The 21,890-nt window shown below is 42.7% G+C and overlaps 1 protein-coding gene across 2 annotated transcripts; it reads left to right on the forward strand.

Moving 5' to 3' along the window:
* Positions 1-6,337: 6,337 nt before the first annotated feature.
* Positions 6,338-19,616, forward strand: LOC128906574 (glutathione S-transferase 3-like). 2 transcript variants are annotated; one of them, XM_054193980.1, is made up of 7 exons: positions 6,338-6,535; positions 10,860-10,966; positions 11,665-11,716; positions 15,270-15,402; positions 15,754-15,895; positions 16,935-17,066; positions 19,298-19,616. In XM_054193980.1, the coding sequence occupies exons 2-7, from the start codon at positions 10,880-10,882 to the stop codon at positions 19,418-19,420; spliced, it is 669 nt and encodes a 222-aa protein (XP_054049955.1). In that variant the 5' UTR covers positions 6,338-6,535; positions 10,860-10,879; the 3' UTR covers positions 19,421-19,616. The 2 variants fall into 2 exon arrangements, with proteins under 2 accessions (XP_054049955.1, XP_054049956.1); XM_054193981.1 differs by lacking the exon at positions 10,860-10,966.
* Positions 19,617-21,890: the final 2,274 nt, after the last annotated feature.

The raw sequence follows: 21,890 nt of genomic DNA on the forward strand, positions 1-21,890 counted from the left end.
CTGTGTCCGGCACAGGACAGTCCCGGCCTCTCCTCACAGAGGCCGCCCCGCAGCCCCCTCCCACCAGCACTGGCTCCCTACATACATCAGTATCTGGTTTTGGTGTGACAGAAGTAAGCTCGCCCCTCGGACAGTTTCCATGGGGATTACTGAGACCTGCTGGTGGCCATGGAACAAGCTCTGGTGTGCGGTGGACGCTGCTTTGAGGTTCAGGAGGGGGAAGCTGGCATTTCAGAGGAGGAGATGGACATCAGGTCCCTGCCTGGGCGCTGCTGGCGCAGAGGAGTCCTCGGCGGGCTGCCGGGAGGCTGCACTCTGCACCCGAAATTCGGAGTTGCGTTAAACCCCAGTCTTGCTCCTAGGAAAGGCTCTTCTATGTCCTACTGTGGTGAGGGGAGATTTCAGCTGTAGGCAACTACTAGGTGTGGTCTCTCAGCTCCCCTTCAACAACGCAAGAGCTGTGGGCATTGAATTAGGCCGACGTTACTTTTTCCTGTCTCCAGGTGGAGCCCGGTTCTTTCAGCAAGTGCCCATGGTGGGGACTGGTGGGATGAAGACGGTGGAGCCCAGAGCCATCCTCAGCCATACAGCCCGAAAAGTACAACCTCCACGGCAAGAACCTGAGGGACAGAGCCCAGTAGAGTAACTTTAAACCTCTGCGCACTCGATGCCCGCTTTTGAACTATGACTGCTTTTGTAGTCGACGGGAAGAAATAAATACCACCAAATGGCAATTTATCTGTAAGGCACGGTTAACCTCTTAGCATACAACTGGAAGCATGTCTGCAAGCCACCTAGGAGTGCAGGGCGGAGATAAAGCATAAATATTTATACATATATATATATATATACACACACACACACACACACATCTCCAGCAGCCCCTTCCAGGCTTTGACCTGTAAAACTTTCTTTGTTGGTGTCTATCGGAATTTCTCGTGCTGCAGCCTGTGGCTGTTGCCTCTCCTCCTTTCACTGTGCTCCTCTGAGGAGAGTCTGGTCCTGGCCCCTCTGTAACTACATATTAGGTAGGTGAACGCAGCAATTTTAGATCGTTGACACTTTGCTATTTAACATTTTCATCAAGGGGCTCAAAGAAAAATTAGCACAGTTCACAGAAGATAAAAAAATAAAGTGATGACAGGGAGGAACGATGAAATTCAGTGATCTGAATCAGTATGGATACTGGGAATGAATAAACAAGATGCGGAACTCAGAGGAAGAGAAGCTGAAGGACATGGTGGGTAATCAGCCATATACTAGCTTCCAACGTGGCATGGGCATCCAAAAAAGCTAATGTGATGTTGGTGTATAGTGGAAATTTTCAAATAGCATGGTTGTACAGCTCCATGTCCAACTCTGACATTGACCCATGAAGTACCAAGCTATAGGCACTGCTTCTTAATCCTAATGCAGAACTGGGGACAATTTTCTGGTTATGCTGCAGGTTCCAGTTCATTTATGTTGCTTGCCCTACAACTACTGCTTCCCATTTCAGACCAATTTCTGCACTGCAGCAGAACTATTTAATCTCACACCTGGCAATGTCATCCAAGAGAAGATGGAATGGAAATGTTAGCCTTTCTGGCAAGAGAAAAAGAGCTTCACATCATCATTCAGCCTCAGATGCCATAGCTTACTGCATACACATCAGTTCAGGCAGAGCTCATCCCTCCACTCACTTTCTCAAGTATGTAACTACCTTATTTAACAGAGTTAAATAACTTCAGCAGACAGTTTTGCTGTAGGAGATCTTTACTCAAGGGGTGATCTAGGAGAGAACTGTTTGTTCTGGATTCTTTTGAAAAACTCCTTTGAACAATTATGTCTGAGAAAGTTCCTCTAAGAAGAGGTTGCACAGCGACAGCTTTGGAATGAACAGCGTAACTCTCACACTTAGCAGAGTATCTCATTGTTTAAGTTCTCACAAACAAAGTATACCCACACAACAAAACAAAGATGTAACAGGAGCGCGTGTATCTTAACCTTAATTAAACAAGCGCACTGTTTATTTTTTCTAGTGCCATGGTACTTTCTTGCTAATAGTAACAGATGCTCATACGAAGCGGTGCGGGGTTGATGCTGGAGATTTCCAGGATCCAGGGGTCATTTTTACCCTACAAAAGGGACAGAGTAAGACTTCACTAGTTGTGTAGTGTCCTGGTTCTCCTGGAAGCAAGAGGGATGCCTCTACTGAAAACAGCTATATAGGTCTGGGTTCCCAAGACTGGCCTGTCTTTTCTGCTCGTTCCTATGTAGAAGATGAGGAATCTCCACATTTCAGCAGTGAAACATACCCCCATCAACACTTTTCTAACATGAGCGTATTTACTGTATTTTACCTATTACAACGTTATTACCTCGTACGTAAAGACCATACACAGTGTCAGCACGGCGCCCAAGCACACCAAAGCCTCCTTTCGATATTCCTGCTACAGCGAGGGCAGTTCAGTCCTGTGCATACGTACATGCAGTTTAACCTCCCACTGCACAGGCTGATGAAAAGAGGCTTATGTGTGTGTAAGTGAGATGTTGCCTTTGTGAAGTGACCATGGAGGTCCATAGCACTGTGAACAAGCTGGGCAAGATGAGTCGGATTCCTATTCCATTCCCAAACTTGCATTGAAAACCTCTCCTTGAGGACAAGGGAACAAAAGCAAGTGGAGGTTCATATCTGACCCAGTGCACACATGACTAACCACCTGCTTTTTCCTCCACTTTTAATATATCTTATACCATACCTACAGTTACTTCTGATCCTTTTTTCTTTGTAGTTTTTATGGAAATGTAGCAACTACTGTACGTGTACAATTTATAAAACTGTCCAGGGATGCAGAAATAAACCTGAAATGTAGGCTTAGGTCATGAATATCTCCATCAGCTCTGTGCTGGAGGAAAACTGAGAAAAGTAATTAGTTTTTTAATTCCAGTAAACCGTTTTCCTCTTGAATCAAGCTAGTTACAATCTTTGGTGTCTGCCAAACTTCTGTGGGCAGATGTCCAACAACTGATTGAAGCTATCCTGATGGTAGAAGAGAAAGTGCCGTCCATTCTCTCCAAGGTTCCTTTTCTGCAGGTATTTTCTGCAGGCAATAGACCCATATTCATTTGAAGTTTTGAGGAAGGCAAGTTAAAATGCTTGGCAGTTTCTTGCTCTCTTACGGAATGCAGAAGTAATCAAATGAGGATCAGGAAAAACAGCCAACAAAGTAAAATACAAAGAATAGAAAATGAAAAAAACGGAGCTGAGAAACGCATGTGAGAAGTGAATTACAGTGCAATTTGTTTAAAAAAATATTAGATAAATTACTAAATTGGTATAGATAAATGAAAGCTACTGCCAGATGAAGAAACTGTAGCACCATCAAACAGATTTTTTACCAGGAAATGAAGCCACGTTCCATCTGCTGTGATTTTTCAACGCCTTTTCCTACTTCAACCTTGATTTTTGTTCTTCTAGGTTTGTACAATCTTGCACATGCAAAACGAACAAATGAATCTCATGATGAAAAAGTCATTAGAGGGCAAGCCAAGTTATGTTTCACAAACTGTTAGGTTATCTGCAAAAAAGATAAATGCAGAGTTAGAACGTTACTCATAAATGCCATTAAACCCCATACATTTTACAATTTAGAACATGCTACCAAACAGTGAATAAAGAGTATCTTAAAAGTGGGCTCGTCCTAGATTGTATAAATAATGTGTCACTAAGCTTGTTTCATTGAATCTTTTATGCTGACAGATCTGTGTAAGAGGATTTAAGGGAAGGAGAGAATATTTCCCTTTGAAGATAAATGCTGAAATCTCTGTTAGGGTTACCGGGTCTTACGAAAATTCTGATGAACTCCAGGGCAACACAAACTTCAGTGGAAACAAAACTGTTTTATAAGAGAAGAAATGGACGTCTGGTCAATAAAACCTGTTTCTCCTTGTCTGAGAAGTATAAATAAATGTGGTTTTATTTAAAAAAGGAACAAAACAAACAAAAATGTATTACAGGCTGAGAGCTGGTTTTTAAATATTTTCAAAGTGATCAATTTTTGTCTTTCTTTCATTACAAAACAACTCTTTTATTGGGAAAAAAGCCCACATTGTTGTCAAGGTTTATAATTGGCCAATGTCAGATAAAAATAGGATTGAAATTTCTGCTTTTCTTCTTTACACCCTCTTTTGAAAATAAAAAGATTCTTTAAAGCTAAGCTTAGATTATTATTAGTTTTACTTGTAACAATGCGCATAAACTCAGAGCCTTAGAAAGTTTCACAGTACACACCAGAGACCAAATAGAGGAAACACGCACGAGTTTCTGTCAAAATATGAAGTCATTGTAATACCTGAGTTATTTAAGACAAATATTTCACAATTAAATTTGTACTACTAAGGTTATTTTTCAGTTGGCTTTGAAGCCTTCATCTTGCCTATCTTGTGCCTATATAAATACGCCTTTTGACCATGTGGAGATATTTAGATCAATGAAGACTAAACGATCCAAATAATAACATTCTGTAAACTGTCTCTCCATTTAAGCTCTCCTTGCCAGCAGCACAATGGGTGTAAATCAGAATGAGGATTACTGTTTTCGGACTTTTCTGTGCCAGTGGTGCAGGTAAGTGCCAAACAGCTTACAGAAATACGTGTGAGGGTGAACACAGGCTTGGTTAACCTTGTCCTCGGGCAGTCAGTAAAGCTTCCAGGACAGAACCAAAGCACTCACTGAAGGTTTGCAGCAAGTCTAAGCTTGAGTCATGCATGATTTGTTCTAATTATTCATGTGGACTCTTAATTTGTTACCGCAGTGGTGGTGTGCTTCAGTTTAGGAGCTCGATAACCAGCATGAGGAGAACCCTTCCTCCCCCACCTTGTTTAATTCTCTGGTGGCAGTTAGGTATATACCCTGTCCCCACCTCTGAGAGGACGCTGCTGGAAGCTGGAATCAGGCATGGTCCCCCAAGCCAGCTGCTTAGTGGTTTGTGAGGATTGCAGGCAGGTACGTTTTGAGAAGACTTTGGACCTGTCTAACCTACAGCACAATGAAGTGTGTCCATGGAGCGCAGTGGGAAGTTGGCATGCATTATTTAAAATCTGCCTGTGCCCAATCCAAGATCACTTAAGTGGTACCTGGGCTCCATGCCAGCTGCCGGAATACTCACGGGTGTGGCTTAACAAATTATTTATGAAAGAAACTTATTTTCTTTTCTACTCTAGAGGTTTACAGAACAGCTATTCAAGTAACCTCATTGACACAGTACCTTTAGATGTCAAAGGAGCTTTACAATTACATTATGAAAGGCTATGTTGGAAACAAAATAAAAAGAGAACAAGGGGGAAAGTCTTTCTGGCAAACAGGAATGTGTGGAAGGGGAACAATAGTCAAAGCTGGATGTTGCCATGTTCAGCAAATCTGAAAAGCATCATAATGCTTTGCTTGACCGCTCATCTCTGAACTTCAAATCAGAAGTTCTTCTTTGCCATCAAGCCTATTGCTGCCATTGACAGCATTTCAGACTGCAGAAAGGACAAGGAGACAATAGTTACTTGCATGCTCTTCTGCGGTCACTGTTCCTGAGACAACTCTTGCACTCAGATACGTACTGATATCAAAAGCAGGAACAGATTAATCTTGATTCAGTGCTGGGTTCTGTGAACAGATCTTCAGATCAGCTGTACTGGCATCTGCTGCAGGGGTGTAAAGTCATGCCCAGCATCACATGTGGGTCTATGCTAGAGGTGGGAACCCGATCTTTGGCACCCAAATCCCATTTCCCATCTGCTATGTCATCCTTGTGTCTGTTCACATCCACTTTCAGTTTTCAGCTGAAATGGTAGTTAGCAAAGCTGAAGCAGTTACCTTTCGTGGAAACAGGGTAGGAAAATCATAATTTATTTCTTCTCTAACTGAGTATTAGCTACATACACTCCGTTTCCAAAACTAATGCTATTGCCTTAAGACACGGGGTGAGTTGTGACAGAAACTGCTCATATATTTTTTATACCAAGTTATCACTAAGTAAGTTTGATACTGGCAAACTGTATTTCAAAGTAATTGAGCATTGTTATCCCATACTTAGGGTATCTTTTCTGTGCCATACAGCACTGAAAAGAAAAACCTGGGTTACTGTTAAATAGTGAAATAAGCCTCGAAACTTCAGTGGTTAGTCTTTAAATGGTTACTATTACCCTAAATATGACCCAGAAAAATCTATAATTTTCTCAGTGTTTTAAAGTGTCTCACCCTTGTATTTGGGTAAAACGCCCCAATAATTCCAAGAAAGTAGTTTGAAGAGATGGCTACCATAGAAACTATCAGGCTACCCACACGGTATATTCATATTGGCAAAGTGAAAAAGAAAGACAGTCTCTGCCTTGGGTGGCGATTTTCAGAGACGTACGTCTTTAAGCTGGGTAGAGCCAGCTGAATAGCAATGGGAGATTTTCTCTCTAATTGGGTATGGCTGGAAACTCCCCTAAGCTCCGAAGTTTAAACAGCCCCAGGGAACCTGCCTATGCTGGGTGGAGGCTGCGTTAAGGTCAGGAGGTAAGTACTAACTTACCAATTCCTTTTTCTTAAAGCGTTTGAGCGACCACTTATAGTGAAGGTACCTCCAAATTTATTAGGGTATCTGCTGGGGTAATGCTGCTCTCTGTAGTTCGTGGGCCAGGTAGACTAAGCCTGGCTCGATAGTTACTCACCATCTGGAAGCTGCGGGAGAGAGAAAGCAGGAGAAAGACGTTTTTTTTAATCAGGAAATGAATCCTGCGGCGCAGTTCAGAGCTGAGCGAGGCAACTGTGAAACCGCTGAGGGGACAGAGTGTGGGAAGGCAAAGGCGGGTGGCAGAACACAGTGCGAGCCTCTAGCACCGTGCCAGTTTCTTCTGGGTTTGAGCAGGAAAGCTGGCCCTGTTGGTACACTGGACTCTGCTCCAGCTCCGGGGCTAAAGGGCACTTCACACTGCATGCAGATAATGCTGTTTCTGAAAGACCATCCCCTCTTAAACAGTTCTTACACTGCCGAGAAGCATCCTCAGAGAAATTCAAGACGGGCATGTCATTAAGGCTCACGAGGAAACAGGATGGAAACATGGAGTTTAGACAAAAGCAGTAAAAACATTTGTATGTAGACAAATTTTGTGTTGAGGTCGTTGCTAAATATTAATTAAGGCTAAAGGTGGTGCATGCAAGATGTGGCTACTTATTTGGCTGCAGCATAAATTCCTGGTGTGAACGAATTCTTCATCAGTGTCTGGGCTAGTGCAGCAGTCCCAAAATGCCCTGGGTGATGATGCATTTTTGCTATGGCAATTGGGTATTGCTTAGGCAAAATAGGAAAGCTTTCCATATCTGCTCTCCGTATTCCCTGGGAGTCTTTGGTCACTTCATACCGTTTCCAAGAGTCCATTTCTTCAGCAGGAACAGTCAAACGCATCTTTTCAGGAGCGAGCAACACCAGGTGGGACCCTTGGAAGCTTGTTAAGCCCTGTGGTTCACACGGCTGTCATGCAGGGGCTTTAGTGGTAGTATCTGTTAGACTATTTCTTATCTCTTCTTTTGTCCTTCTGCTGGCATGGGCTGGCGGATGAATGATAGCAAGTTTCTCTGGCAATCATATAGCTTTTAACTGTTCACTAATTTGTGGAGTGTTTGATATTTTACTTCCACTGGAAGTTATAAACCCACGCAGCTCCCATAACTGCCCAGTACCGTGGCATACTCCAAGTGCATACGGAGAATCAGCATAAATATTTGTAGTCTTTTCTTTGGCCAGCTGATAGACCTTTGTTAATTCAATTAATTTGGCTGCTTGTGCACTCAGCTTTGAACTGAGTGTTGAAGCCTCCACTACTTTACTCACAATAGTTACCGAATAACCCGTAACCCAGTTGCTGCTCAGATAATATGAAGACCCACCAATAAATAGTTCCGGATTAGAATTTAGAAAAGGTACGTCTGTTAAATCTTCATGAGTCTTTTCGGATTCGTGAGTGGTTACTACCCAGTCGTGATGTGGAGTTCCTTCCCCAGGTGAAGGGAGTAGATTAGCAGGGTTCAGCGTGATAGTCACCATCCCAGAGGCTATTCTTTGCCCTTCTTGTACAAACAAGGTAAATGGTTTACTGTAGTCTAGCAGTCCCAGGGCAGGGGCAGCTTGCTTCTAAAGCTTAAATGTTTTTACTTGGTCTGTTGTCCAGTGAATGGGTTCTCCAGCATCTTGAGTAGTAATTGGTATTAGGGGTTATGCCATTTCCTAGAAAAAAGCTATCCAGGGGTGGCAGAATCCTACAGCTCCTAAAAACGCTTGCATTTGTTTTTAGTAACTGGTTGGGAAATATATTGAATGGGTTCAATATGGTTTTCAGATAAACACCACTCCTCTTGTTGGAGAATGTAACCCAGATATTCTACTCTTCTCTTAAAAAAATTGTAACTTACCCGGAGGCCTTTTCAGCTAAGGGAAACGGTAAGGAATGGGTGTCAGCTACTCAAGAGTCCTTGGCTACTAATAAATCATCAACATATTGTATCAGAAACAGATTTATTTTTTTTTAAACACAAGATCCTGAAAATCTTTTATTAAAATCTTAGAAAAATAGCTGACTGAGTGAAGTTCTGAGGGAGCCTTGTCTATGTTAGCTGTACCTTTCCCCAAATAAACACAAAAGGGCATCGAGAGTCTGCATCAATAGGTATACTGATTTAAGGTAGAAAAAGTTGCCCATCTCCATCCAGTAAGTGAAGGGTTGTATCTGCCCACCTTTGGGGAATTTTAAGTGTCAGAAAACACATAGGAATGGGCAACTAAACTGAGGTCTCAGGGCAAGACTCATGTCCAGACCCAGGCACTGCAACGCAGCTGTCTGTATGTGAGCCACATGTGTCAGGACCTTTTATAGTCAGTGGAGGTGCATTCAGTGGACCTAAAGCTTGAGGAGACTTTACCAAAAAACAAAGGTTTTTTCCTGGGTCAGAAGCTTCAGACAATTAAAATCCACTTAGAGCTGACAGACATATTCTTAAAAAAAAAAGAAACCGATGACAGGTTTTTATTCTCCATTTGTCATTGTGCTTCTCACATAATTTAATGCCATATAGAATTTCTTGTTCATGTAAAACGATAAAATTATACCTAAGGCTTTTCACTCCCTCTGCTTTTGTTCTGCAAACAATAGCTAAATTTTCCAAGAGGATTACATATCACATTCTTGGTATTGCAGTCTTTGGCTTTTTTAGTTAAAGGAGAAGTCTTGTATACTGTATATTTCTGCACATTACAAGTCGGGGCGATGTGTGTTGAAATGATATGGATGCAACGTGTCTGAGAAGTACGATAATGAAAGCGGTACTAGTTAGTTGTTGTGAGCTGCACAGGTAAGTTGCAGTGCCATATAGTGAAAGCTAGTCACACAACGTGCAGAAACTAATAAAACCACTGTCTTAAAGGCAAAACATTGCAATTAGCAACAGCTATCCGCACTTTAAAACTGGAGGCGAGCATGTTTTCCTTTATGTGTATTTGGATTATATTGTCTAAATTACCCCAAATATCCCTATTTATTGTAGTAACATGACTTGGTTCTTACCAGAATTGCTCAAGGGAGAACTCTCAATCTGATTGTTCTTTAAAACGAAGTTTTGGCAAAATATGTTCTAAATGTGCTTTATTTTAAGTACACTTACAAAGCACCGTGAGTTGAAGAGAACACATCACTAGAGCACAGCGAACCTGATTTGAATGGGAAATGCCACGCGGATGCAAAGTGTGACAGACATAATGTTGCAGCTTTGGCTTTTAGCTCTGAGAAAACCGGGGTCATCTGTAAAATTATTTTTTTAAATCAGGCACTCTACGCTGGCTTCTGAGCCATTAGGACACGATTAGAATACCCATTTTTAAGCCTTTTTTCTCCCAATCATTAATGTATGATACTACCATCTTTGTGAACGGGTAATGCTATTTTTTTTTTAGCAATTAGGGCACTGAAGCACAGAGAACGTAAGGTCTGAGTTTGCAAACACTTAGACTCAAGTGTCAGCACAAATAGTCCATCTGGTTGTCCCTACGTATGGAACAGCTCAATACAGATGTGTTGCCTCTGCCACACTCTCTGCTGCTCATGGTGCAGAGAGAGGGGCTGTTACAGCAAGCTTCAGCCAGCCTCCTATGTGCTGGGCCCCTGGGCACACAGGTCCCTGGTGCCCTGGGGGATGCTTTTGGGGCCACCTGAAGCCAAGGCAGCTAGGTTCCAGATCTGGCTTTGAGGGACACCTCAAGGCTGCCGTTAGCAGCAAGGAAACAGGCTGTAGCCATTCAATAGGACCACCAAGGAAGCTCAGCCTGTTTCATGGAAGAAAGGGAAATTAGCAATTCATTTGCCCCTACTTGAGGAAAGAAGTGGATGGCAGTGGAAGCTGCACAATGTGCTCCAACATCCGACATCCGGCAAACAAAGCTAGGCAGTTCAGCCTAGCAGTAAAAGATGTTTTCCTTTTCTTCTTTTCATCTTTTCAGTGAGGATGATGGCAATGAAGGGTGGGTGAGTAACTTCCCTGAGGATGTGGTAGCATTTTTCATTGGCTTTGGACAAATGTTTTAAAATGCAGCAAGGTTTCCCCTGCAGCTCAGGACTCATAGCACTTGTTTAAACATGTCTGTGTTTGCTTGTAATGGTAGCACAGGGGAAGGCTTTAGAGATCTGCACGTCTTTCCTGTGTGGTGTCTCTGGTCCGTCTCTCATCTTATGTTTTAAACCAGATTAAGTTTAAACTTCAAAAGGCATAGTGAGAACAAAAGGCTTTCTCTCCCCTCAAAATAATGGTACTTACACCAGTTTTATGACACTGTTTTCTGCTCAATATTTTTCAGGGAACCAGGAGCTCGGAAGCATGTCGGGGAAGCCCAGGCTTACCTACCTTAATGGGAGGGGGCGAATGGAGCCCGTACGATGGCTGTTGGCAGCAGCTGGTGTGGAGGTCAGTTGACTCTCTGCACAGTGTTCCAGACTGGTGTTTTCAACTGGTCTCAGTAGGGAACAATTTAACATGCACATGGAGGAAAAACAGCTACAAGAGGGTGGCTAAATTAATTTGGCCAGTGGCACTGCATGTTTGTAACTACATTGTTCGGTGGTTAATATTTGGTATGCAAATGCAGCGGAGCTTGGAATTTATTAGAGATAGTATCAGTCCCCTGAAGTAATTTATCATAATACGTCAAAATGGGGATTTACTTAAAGACCCTTAATTAATCTGAGTTTTCCAGCTGTGCAAAACCACCTTAACTCAGTCTTGCAGTAACAATGTGTATAAACAGAAGAGTGTTGTTGACTTACACACCCTGGGGTGGAGTTAGAAATAGTTGATTTACCTTGTGCTTCCCTTTGCACCCGCTGCAACCTGTCTTTCTCCTGTCTGCACTCTGTTTCTACCCGCACTTAGGTTATTTCTGAATCAGTGCCTTAAGTTAGAAGTGGCCAGGCCCTTTTGTTTCTCCCCAGCTGTGAGGTTGCGTGGGTGATCCACAGGACATCTGTGGCCAAACAGCACAGTTGAAGATCCAGCCCATTATCTTTTGCTCTTTTCGGTCATTCTGTGCGTGATTACACGCAGTCACTGGCAGAAGAAAAACGTTCACATACAGCAACGTAACACTATTCTCTCTCCTTTTCCAGTTTGAAGAAATTTTTTTGGAAACAAGAGAGCAGTATGAAAAGCTAATCAAAGGTAAGAGTTCTGACGCCTGAGGCTTAGTTCCTAAAAAAATTGATCCAATTTAGCTAAATTCGTGGTATAAAATTAGGTTATTTAAACCAGTGCAAACTTCTAGATGCACACCTAGAATACTGACATCCTAGTTTTGAGTAATCTTTTCTTTCCAATACCTAAAAATCCTATAAGCTAAAGGCCATAGCTTCCATGACTGTTTATGGTAGTACCTTCAACAGGGGTAGCAAACATTCCTATCTAATGCAACTTAATTATCTATGTTGTTGAACTGTTAGCATGGTTCCTGGCACATTTTTGGTCCAGGGCAAATAGCACTCCACGAAGCAATTCCTAGACATCGTCTGGGAGTTGTCCCAGGCCAAGGGCCATTTCCAAGATGTCATTTAGATGTGACCACCATGTTCTATAGGCAGAGAGAGCTGAATAGAGTGAATGTGGCCAGTCTGTGCCAGCTGGACCGAGCTGTTGTTGAGTTGACTAGCATAGATGTACCTAGTGTAGATGTACCTGTATGTTGGTTCTGAACCTCAGTGAGAGAAGCCTCTAAATGAAAGGCCAGTATGGCACCAAAATCCTCAGGAAAGCCAGTTTTCCATTGTGCTAGGCTCTATGCGAACACACTAGTGACAGTCTTAAGCAGAATAAGCCTGAGCCATGAAACTTCCCCCAGGTAAAAAACAGGGAGCTAGCAGGGGGACCTGCAGCAAGTTTGACACGGTCAAAGCAGCAAGCCACAAAGGCTTCGTGTCAACCTTGGGAGTGAGACCAGTTCCCAAACACCAGTGCATACCCCCAGCCACTGCCCTTGATATTTGGCCAGATGAAATCCAGCAGTGAACCCCTCCACAGCCACCCTAGAAGGAGAAGACCTTGCTGCCAGGGTGGGGAAGGAGTTGAGACTGTGAGGAGCCCTACGGAGTGCACCTGACCTGCAGTTTACCTGCTGCCCAAGACATGTAAGAGAAACCTTACAGCAGGCTGAGCTTGCCAAGACATACTAGGAGCCTTGGAAGAGGACTCAGCTGTATTCTGGCTGCTTGCTCAGAAAGGAAAAGCTGTGTTTAAATAAATTCTGACAGGAAAACTAAAATGAACAAAAAAAAGTGGCATCAAGAAGACCAGAATTAAATTTGCAGATCCAGCTGGCTGGGAATCTGACAATGTGGGAGGAGAGTACAGTGTAAAGACACCAGTTATAGCTCTAAATATGATAGCTCAGGTACTGAAAGCCCAAATCTGAATTTGCTTCAACATACTAATTAATCCAGACAGAGTGGTACAATCCTGGATACAGCATCCAAGTTTATCCATATCCAGAAAGAAGAATTAAATGCTGATGAAAAGGATAGGGAAGTTTTATAAAGAAGATTAAGGGCTTTTCTGTATATATATTGGTCTTAAGAGGGTGAGAACACAAAGAAAAAGGTGGAGTTTAATACAATGGGTTGAAGAAAGACAAATTAGTTAGTCATCCTGATAAACGGACCTCTGGAATGCTGCCAGTCATGCAGGGAAGGACTGAACACAAATAATTCCACATTACCTCTCCCTCTAATTTTTTTCTTTCCCTACCAACACGCTTTTTGCTAGGGTATCCTGTGTTTAGGCACCACCACTTTGTTAGAATGGTCCAGGTGTGACGTTAGCCTATGCTAGCTGATGATCTAAGTAATGCCCCAGCAGTGCCCAGGATGAAGGCTGGGCCGGGGGCTGTTCCTAACTTGCAGACAGACAGCTGTTTTGGAGACCAAGGGAGTTAAATAGCATCGGCCTGGACATACCTGTACCTGTTGGCCTGAGAGATGAACAGCTTGGCTCAATCTGTGCAGCCACAGGTTGCCCAAGTTGCTACCTGGATATCAACAAGATCTGCTGGTTGGTGACAAACAGTAGGTCCAAATGATTGGGTTTTAATATATATTCCACAGACTACCTTCCGACAGCACAATCCAACCCGCAAAACAACTGGTAAACTGCTTTTATATCAGTTTATTTATAGTTGTATTTATACAATCCTGCATATATACCTAGGCAGTGGTTATGTGAAGTGGTTCTCACTGCAAAGTGAGGAGAAGCAGTCCGCTACTGGTCGTAAGAGAGAAATCCCTCTGTTCTGAAGAAAAGAAACAAACCATGCATTTAGTTCACTCCCATTTGCTGCGTCACTTTTTGTCGAGTGCCAGAAAGTCAGATTTTATTTTTCACTTCACATGTTTCTGCTGAAAAATATCCTTGCAGAGCTGTTAGTTTTTCTGTTCTACTGTGTTTCTGCCAGATAGATACCAATTAATATTTCTTCCTTCAGCTGCCAAGGTGTGTTCTGGAAAGACATGAAGACACACAATCTTTCTGTGAATGTTTACAAGAAACAAGTACAGGCTATTTGCTGCTGTAGAGAAAACTACTCTTTGAATTTAAACTGTAGATTAATAATACAGAATGAGTGAAGAATGTTTATTAATTCCAGGCTAGCAAAGTATTCTAATAACTCTGGGGAGAAAAAAGCAAACAGAAGTGCCTGTTAACATGAACCCTTATACCTGAAAGAAGGATGCACTGAATGGATTAAAACCGAGCAATTAAAATAAATGAGTAACTTTGAGCAATGCAAAGTGGCAGCTGTCTACTTGGATTTGGAGTTTTGCTGTGACTTTAACTGGGTGGGATTGTTCTCCAGATGCCCTTAATGTGTAATTGGAGGAGGGAGTATCCCCGAGGACAGTGAATTAGTCCAGCAGAAAACTGGTCTAGAAAAGACCTAGACCGACTTTGTTATGCTGAATCTCTACATCAGCTCTCGGAGCTGCCTCGCTGAAGGCTCAGACAAATGCTCCTACCTGCACCAGGAGAAAACGGGACTACAAAGACGCATCTAAATAGGCTTAAATTGTTGTGGAACGACACTGAGGATAGGCTTGTAATGAAAATCTATGGGGGCTCTCAAACTCTTGTCCCTGGAGTGACTGTGTAAAACTTATTTAAGCAGCAATTGCTGTCACAGTCCCTGCCTCTAACTTTGTAGCTTCAGGATGTTTAAAGTGGCCTGATCTCTTCCTTTATCCCAGTAGCTCAGTCTTGCTCCTGTGCTACCCCTCATTCTTTCTACTCCTGTGTATACGTCCCTGACAGGGAACTGATCTGCATTCAAAATAATTGTTGGGTTTTTTTTTTCTTTAAGTTCAGATTTAAGACAGATCTTTATTCTCTTCTGATCCCTTGGGTTGAAAGTGCTGGTCCAGGCTTTTCGTGCCAGCATGAGGCAGGGTCCAGGAGCAGGAGGTGTCAGCTCCCATCAGCCAGGGAAGCTCTGGCAATGCTGTAAAGTGAGGGGCCCAGCTGCACTGTGATGACCTAGATACAAAAGCGTGATGCAGGCGAGTCGATATTTGATCTTTCCCACAATGTTAGTTTACTGCATGGAGTTTTACAGTTAGGGCAAGACATCAATGATCTCCTACGCTGCAAAAGAAACGTGCTCAGTCTCTCACTCTCCTGTAAAACTGGCATTCTAGGAGGAACTAACAAGCTTTCCCTCAACTTTCCACCCTAGATGGAGTCCTGATGTTCCAGCAAGTGCCCCTGGTTGAGATTGATGGGATGAAGATGGTGCAGACCAGAGCCATCCTCAGCTACATAGCGGGGAAATACAATCTCTATGGGAAGGACTTCAAGGAGAGAGCCCTGTACTGTAACACCTCCTTTCGCTTAATGAGCAATCTGTTATTTGATAGCTGTATTAAATATAACAACTTCAGTGCTGTAAACCCAGTAGAAAGACATGAGAAAGTCTATTGCAATAAAAAGCAAGGACTCTAGCCTTTGCTTAGGTTTTAACCACTGCTTCTGAAATGCTGCTGAACAGAAACAGGCTTTTAATCTTTTTAAAATATATTTAGCTTTAGTTTATGTTTAGTTTTGGCTGTGAAAATTGGTACTGTGGTGGTGATACAAAATTCCTATAAGTTGCCTTAGTTAATTGGAAAACAGATGAAATAACTTCTGTGCTCTTTTCTACTGTCTTCCCCCACCAATAGGATTGACATGTACGTGGAAGGAATAACAGATCTGATGCAAATGATTTTGATGTTTCCTTTCTCTCCACCTGAGGCAAAGGAGAAAAATATTGACTCAATTAAGGAGAGGGCAACTAACAGGTACTTCCCAGTCTTTGAAAAGGTAAGAGACAGTGAGGATGTGTCTATAAAACTTGTTATTTACAATTATCAAAAAGTTTCCCCAAACTAAGAGCATGTTTGTAGTGCAGGTCAGTTCCAAATCCTCAGCTTTCTTGGCTCTCTCGAAGGAGAAACACAGCAGCACGTTTTCTCTATTTGTTGACTGGTGTTGTCAGGACTGTGGTGGGTGAACATCTGCAAAGCAAACAAAGCAATATGTTCTCAGCTATACAGCAAAACTTCTCATTAAAGTAAAAGCAAGCATGTATGATTTCTTTTTTCCTTGAGGGGATAGTTTCACACTTATATTTTTTTAGAGCACATGTCTCTGCTAGACTTAATTTCAGTTGGAACCTTTTCATTAGAAGAATGCAAAAATCCCTTGCAAATAAATCAGGTAGAGAGACTAGGAGTACTTTAGTAAAACAACAGTCATAGATTTCTGCACATCCCGCTTTCGAAAACAACAAACCAAACCCAAATGACTCAGACATCTGGCAACTTTTCTCACTTTTGTAACATTCATCTAGTTTTGATGGAAAACAATAATAAAGGCTGAACATCCTAGACCTTCGTATGACTATAATAACTTACTCCCAAAGGCAAAGGAGTAGCCAATAAACAATAGCTTTGGTTAGCTATTGTAATTCTGCATTTCTAAGTTTGCTTCCTGGTATCAATGTTGGACGTAACTTTAAATGAAATATCTAAATGGCAATTTTATAAATTCTCCAAGTTACTCTCTAGTTCCTCCATTATCCCTATTTCAAATTCTATGACTGGTACTAGTCCAATTAAGTGTGTAGTTTTGTCCCTGTTCCCAGTGCCTATCATCATCCATCATTACCGAGTGATAAAGTTTGTAGTCTGTGTACTACGAGAGTTCAGATTTTTTAGGCTCACAGGTTCCAGCTGAAAACTCCACCCTGAAACTTTAGCTGTAGCGGCTGTTCAGCTCTACAGCTGTGCTGCGAGGCTTAGCTGCCAGGCCTCATACGTCCCACTCTCATCTGCAGCCCACGTTCTCTTGTATTCTACAGGTTTTGAAACAACATGGCCAAGACTTTCTCGTGGGCAACAAATTCAGCTGGGCAGATGTTCAGCTAATTGAAGCCATTTTAGCAGTGGAGGAGAAAATACCTGCTGTGCTGTCGGGGTTTCCTCAGTTGCAGGTAACTTTGTTACTGAGCATGCCCACACTCAGGAGCTAAGGGCCATCCTGAAGTGATCGTCTCTCTCTGCTATGTAAGTCAGGAGTGTGGGCTCTTCGAGGAACTGTCACTGCTGTGTGTTTGCTTAACATCAAGCACAAGAGGGAACTGATTTAGTCGGTTTGTCATAAGTTGTAAGACGCTGTGCTCCTGATTAACCCTGCTGAGGTATGTCTGTCCCTCTTTGAGTGGTGTATGCTTCCTCCACAGAAATAAATTAATATCATGCCAAGGGAATCACTGATCTAAGCTGCCCTCCTTTCATTTTCTTGCTTCCTGCCAGTAGATGCTATCTAATATCAGATAACAAATTAAGTCTGTGATACAGGTTGACATATTAGAATAAGGTACAGTGTGCCATTTTCCGTACAGGCTGGTATTACAATTTTGGGATCCCAGTAACCTCACTTCACTTCTGTCTTCTACAGTATGACTAGAAACTCAAGCCTTAGCATTAAGCCACACTTTTCTTTCAATAATTAACTTAATACAATTGAGGACGAATTCTCTGCCTTTGTGCCACGTACAAAGTCTGAAACCGAGCAGACGTAAGGCACTTCTGCTGTGAAACTTGACCAGGAACCAGGAGCCTCCATGGATGCAGCATGCTATGGAGCACAGCGCAGGGGCAAGCCTGGGGCCTGACCTACAGGAGTCATTAAGAGTTAAGATACAGTAGACCCATGTAGTCTGTGACTGGAAAAAAGCAGATAGTGTTCAGTAGTCCTCCCATGTGCTGGTAATCGTGGTAATAAAGCAGGGGAGGCAATGCAAATTTGGGTTGAGGATGCAAGGCTTAAGATCATGCTTCTTTGCGCTTACAAACTGTTAATTTGAGGGGCGCCCTCAAAGACTTTGGCTTTATTCCCATTAACAAAAGAAACAGTTCAGCATCGGACTATCACAGTTATGTTTTCTGCTTGCAATTGATAAGGAAAAGGGCTTTGATTTATTTTTTTTTAATTACTTGTAAAAAATTTTTAAATCTCATCCCCAACAGTTTAAGCCTGAATTTAGTAAGACAGAATGAGGCACTTCAGCCACAAAATGGGCAGTAACGTGTGTCAGATTTTATCCCATATGCAGTTTTGCAGCCTCAGGTAATTCTTGCCTCTAGCTCCCATCTTCTAGCAAGCTGTCTTAGCCACTAGGCATGGGCACAGATTGGTTGAAGCCACGCATTGAATTATGGAGGGTTTCCTTCACTGCCAGAAGGGAAAAAGTTTCTAAAATTGGTGGTTACTTATTTCACAGGTTTTACTTTTCTTGCTCCTTCTTGTATTTCCCCCCGGCATACATTTGCCAGCAAGAACTGGCTGTCACTCTGTGAAGCTCCTCTCCCTTAGCCCAGTTGTTAGAAGAGGTTCTTGTGTACCTAAGATGGCTCAGCTAACTGTGGGGTCTCCAGCTGCTTGCAATCTGCATCACTGAGACACCCCTGACTGTCTGTACAATGAGATGTCTCAGGATCCCTGACTCAGTTGCTTTAACACAGGCATCTCTTGCCACCTGAGATGCCCAGCTCTTCCCAAATCCTAGTCCTGGCCTCCAGACGCTGCTCCAGAAGGGAATAGATCTCCCCAAGGGGCTATGTTATATCTGCCAGCCCTATGTAGATATTTTGGCTACCCTAGGGTGCAACACAGTACGAGAAACCTCTACTGCACAAGTGACTTGAGCCAATGATGCCTCCAGGCATTTCACCTTCACCCATGCAATCCTAGAAATGCTGGGACAGCGGGACAACAGTGGCCATGCTAGATGCAAACAGAGCTTGGATACTTACATAGTGTAGTAAAAATGGAAATCATGTTAACGTATATCGTGGTTTGCCCACACAGTGGAACCAGCAATGAAAAGAAAAAGGTCATGAGCTGGGTTAGTGTATTTGTACCTTCGAAACTATTCCCTGATGCTCCTGGATATTGAATTTTTGCCTTCAGTTTCTTTCAGGCAGCAGAGATTTAGATATTGTCTGCTCCAGTACTGCCTTCATTTTTAAGAACATGCCTTTTGTAGCAGCAGAGTCCTTCTCCTGTTGGACAGGAGGAGGCTGTAGATGGCACTGAGATCTGAATGACTGCTAGGATCTTTTCCAGCAGCAGGGGGAAGCAGTTGTTCTGTGCAAGGAGCACTGTTTGCTACTGGAGTAGTTGGAATTTCTCTCTTACTCTGTTGTTTTTATTTTTTAGGCTTTCAAAAAAAGAATGAGCAATATGCCTACAATCAAGAAGTTCCTGCAGCCTGGCAGCCCAAGGAAGCCGCCACCAGATGAATGTTATGTAGAAACTGTGTTGAAGGTTTTTAAGAAATGAATGCCTTGCTACCTTTAGTGAGATCCAAAATACTGCGGGGGGGGGGGGGGGGAACCAGAACAAAACCCCAAAACCCAAACCCTAAACCAAAGGAAGTAGAAAGCTCAGTAAATTAGTATTGTTGTAGTTAAAACAATGGTAAAAACAAACAAACAAAAAACCAACCTGAAATAAAGCATTCTGATTACTCTGGAAATGTGACAGCAGATTTGTCTTTATTGATATTAAATGCTTGGCAAAACATGAAAACGAAGGCATATGGAAGCAAGAACTATTTGTAGGGTAGGGAATTCATTCATTTGGAAAAAGACCAGTGTGGTGTTAGTATTGTCAGAATGTAACTTGTTGAAGAAGTTATATTCTGGATGAAAATAGGCTTCAGAATAAGAGCTATGCAAGAGAAGGAAGAGAATACTCACTGAATCACTAACCGTCCAAGAAGTAGACTTGTTTCAAGAGCAGTTTTGGTGAGCAAGTACTTATATTGCAGTCTTTTTGTAGTATTGTGTGAGTGAAACTTGTAATTTAATATTGGTTTAATCTGTTGTTACCAAAGCCAAATCTCCTTGGTTTCTCACACTTCCCAGGTCTTGCCTAGGAACCAGCTTTTATAATGTCCCATTATTTTCTTCCTCTACCTTTTAAATGTGATTCTTCCAGGCACCTTAGTTCATTGTTCCCCATGCACTGGAGTCTGTGTACTTCTTCAAGTGACGAACTTCTTCAAAGGATGAGGAGGGCAGTGTCAAATCCTCAAACAGATGATCACTCAAGCTCAATATTTGTTTATGCTTCTTTCTGCGCATTCATCTACCATTTTAGGGAACTCTCAGCTGCTTCCTAGCCCCGGTTCTGGACACCAAGGGCCAGCTACATCTTTGTCCTAGTAAAACAAGAAGTGGCAGGCTCCATTCCCTGGCTCTGAGGCCATACACGCACTATTAAACTCCCCTATTACCCAAAGCTGTGTAACCACAACCAAACATCCTGTTGTGGCTGGGCCCTGGCGTGGACTGACTGTGGCTGGGAGCCATCTGGGTGAGAGCAGTGGGCACAGACCAATAACCCCTGAGCCACCATCAATTCAGTAGCACAGATGGCGTCTTCCAGCGCCCGTGCCCTGGCACTGCCTCATGTTTGATGTGATCTTCGGAAAACTCCAGAGGGCAAAACCCGAGCCTTGAGCTGCCACTTTGCACGGAGTGAAATGCAGGCAGCCTAGAGCTGCTGCTGCTTTGGTGGCACTGTGGGGCACCACCCACCCTTGTGGCAACATGGTGGGACCAGTGACACCAAGGTGGTCACAGCTCCTCCCAGCAAGGCCTGTCTGCAATGGTGGAGGCAATTCACAGAGTGGCGGTGGGGAAGGGAGGAGTGGGGTTGCAGAACAGCACAGGTTTCATGTCTAGGACATCTCAGGTGCATTAAAGGTGCAATAAAGTTTCCTAAATTTCCCTTATTATCAATCTCTTCTTGTGCAGGTAACTTCACCGATCATTTAGTAAATCATGCTTATTATTGCTGTCCTAAAAAACTATTTAAGGTTTCTTGGAAAGTGACTTTGGTCCAGTGTGAGCCATGAAGAATGTGCCACCCAAAAGACTGAGAACAGTCTGCTGCACTGAGAACACCTGCTGGATTTTAGGTAACCCACTTGCTCTTCAAAATGTTTGGGAAAACACCTAATACCCTTCACATACCTGAAACCAAGAGTTAAGCCAGCGTGAGGATCCCTGGAGAAAAGGACATTTTCTTTCTTTTAATTTCTCTCTGCCCTCTGCAAGGCTATCTTTTAAAACATATTCTTGGGTTTATAAGATGAACCTGACAGGTTCAGAGGGTGTAATTCAGCGTGGAGAAATGTTTCATGGGACATAATGCATGAGCTGTACTTTTTGAGTGTGCTGAACGCAGGCAGTGCCAGTTTGGAAAAACAACAACAAACAGAACCTCTGTTTTAAATAATATGAAAAAAAACGGAGCTGCACTTTATTTCTGCAGCAAGGCAGCGCTGGGCATATCCCAGAAGGTCTCATTAGCCACAGATGAGGCTCCCTTCTCTGCAGTCCCTATTCCCCCTGCTAATGCAATAAGGCACAACAGTTTGTGTGCGCACCTACCTCCCTTGCAAGTACATTTTAATTATTGGCTCATAATTTTGAACACGGCTCCAACCCAAATTAACATAATTCTGATATGTTTTATACGGAGAGGAAAGTTCGCAAAGCCTGATGACACAAAACATTTTCCAATGCTTTTTCAAGTCAATATCTTGTCTGAAAAAAAAACAACCTAAAATTCTGATTTTTTTGTAGGAAAAATTTTGAAGTTTTAAAGGAAGATGGTAAATGGAAACAAGCTGTGGTGGTGGTGGGGGAACAGCAGCAGCTGGGGTGAATATTCACTCCTAAGTTATTACAGTGTCTTTGATATTTCCTCTAGTTTTAACTCCTGGATGGTCAATCTGAAC

This window comes from Rissa tridactyla, chromosome 3 (assembly GCF_028500815.1).
Source record: "Rissa tridactyla isolate bRisTri1 chromosome 3, bRisTri1.patW.cur.20221130, whole genome shotgun sequence".
In the NCBI taxonomy this organism is placed as follows: Eukaryota; Metazoa; Chordata; class Aves; order Charadriiformes; family Laridae; genus Rissa; species Rissa tridactyla.

Coding starts and splice junctions, on each gene's coding strand:
- LOC128906574 (XM_054193980.1), top strand. CDS start 10,880: ATGTCGGGGAAGCCCAGGCTTACCTACCTTAATGGGAGGGGGCGAATG. Junction 10,967..11,664: donor TGGCAGCAGCTGGTGTGGAG/GTCAGTTGACTC, acceptor CTCCTTTTCCAG/TTTGAAGAAATTTTTTTGGA. Junction 15,403..15,753: donor GACTTCAAGGAGAGAGCCCT/GTACTGTAACAC, acceptor CCCCACCAATAG/GATTGACATGTACGTGGAAG.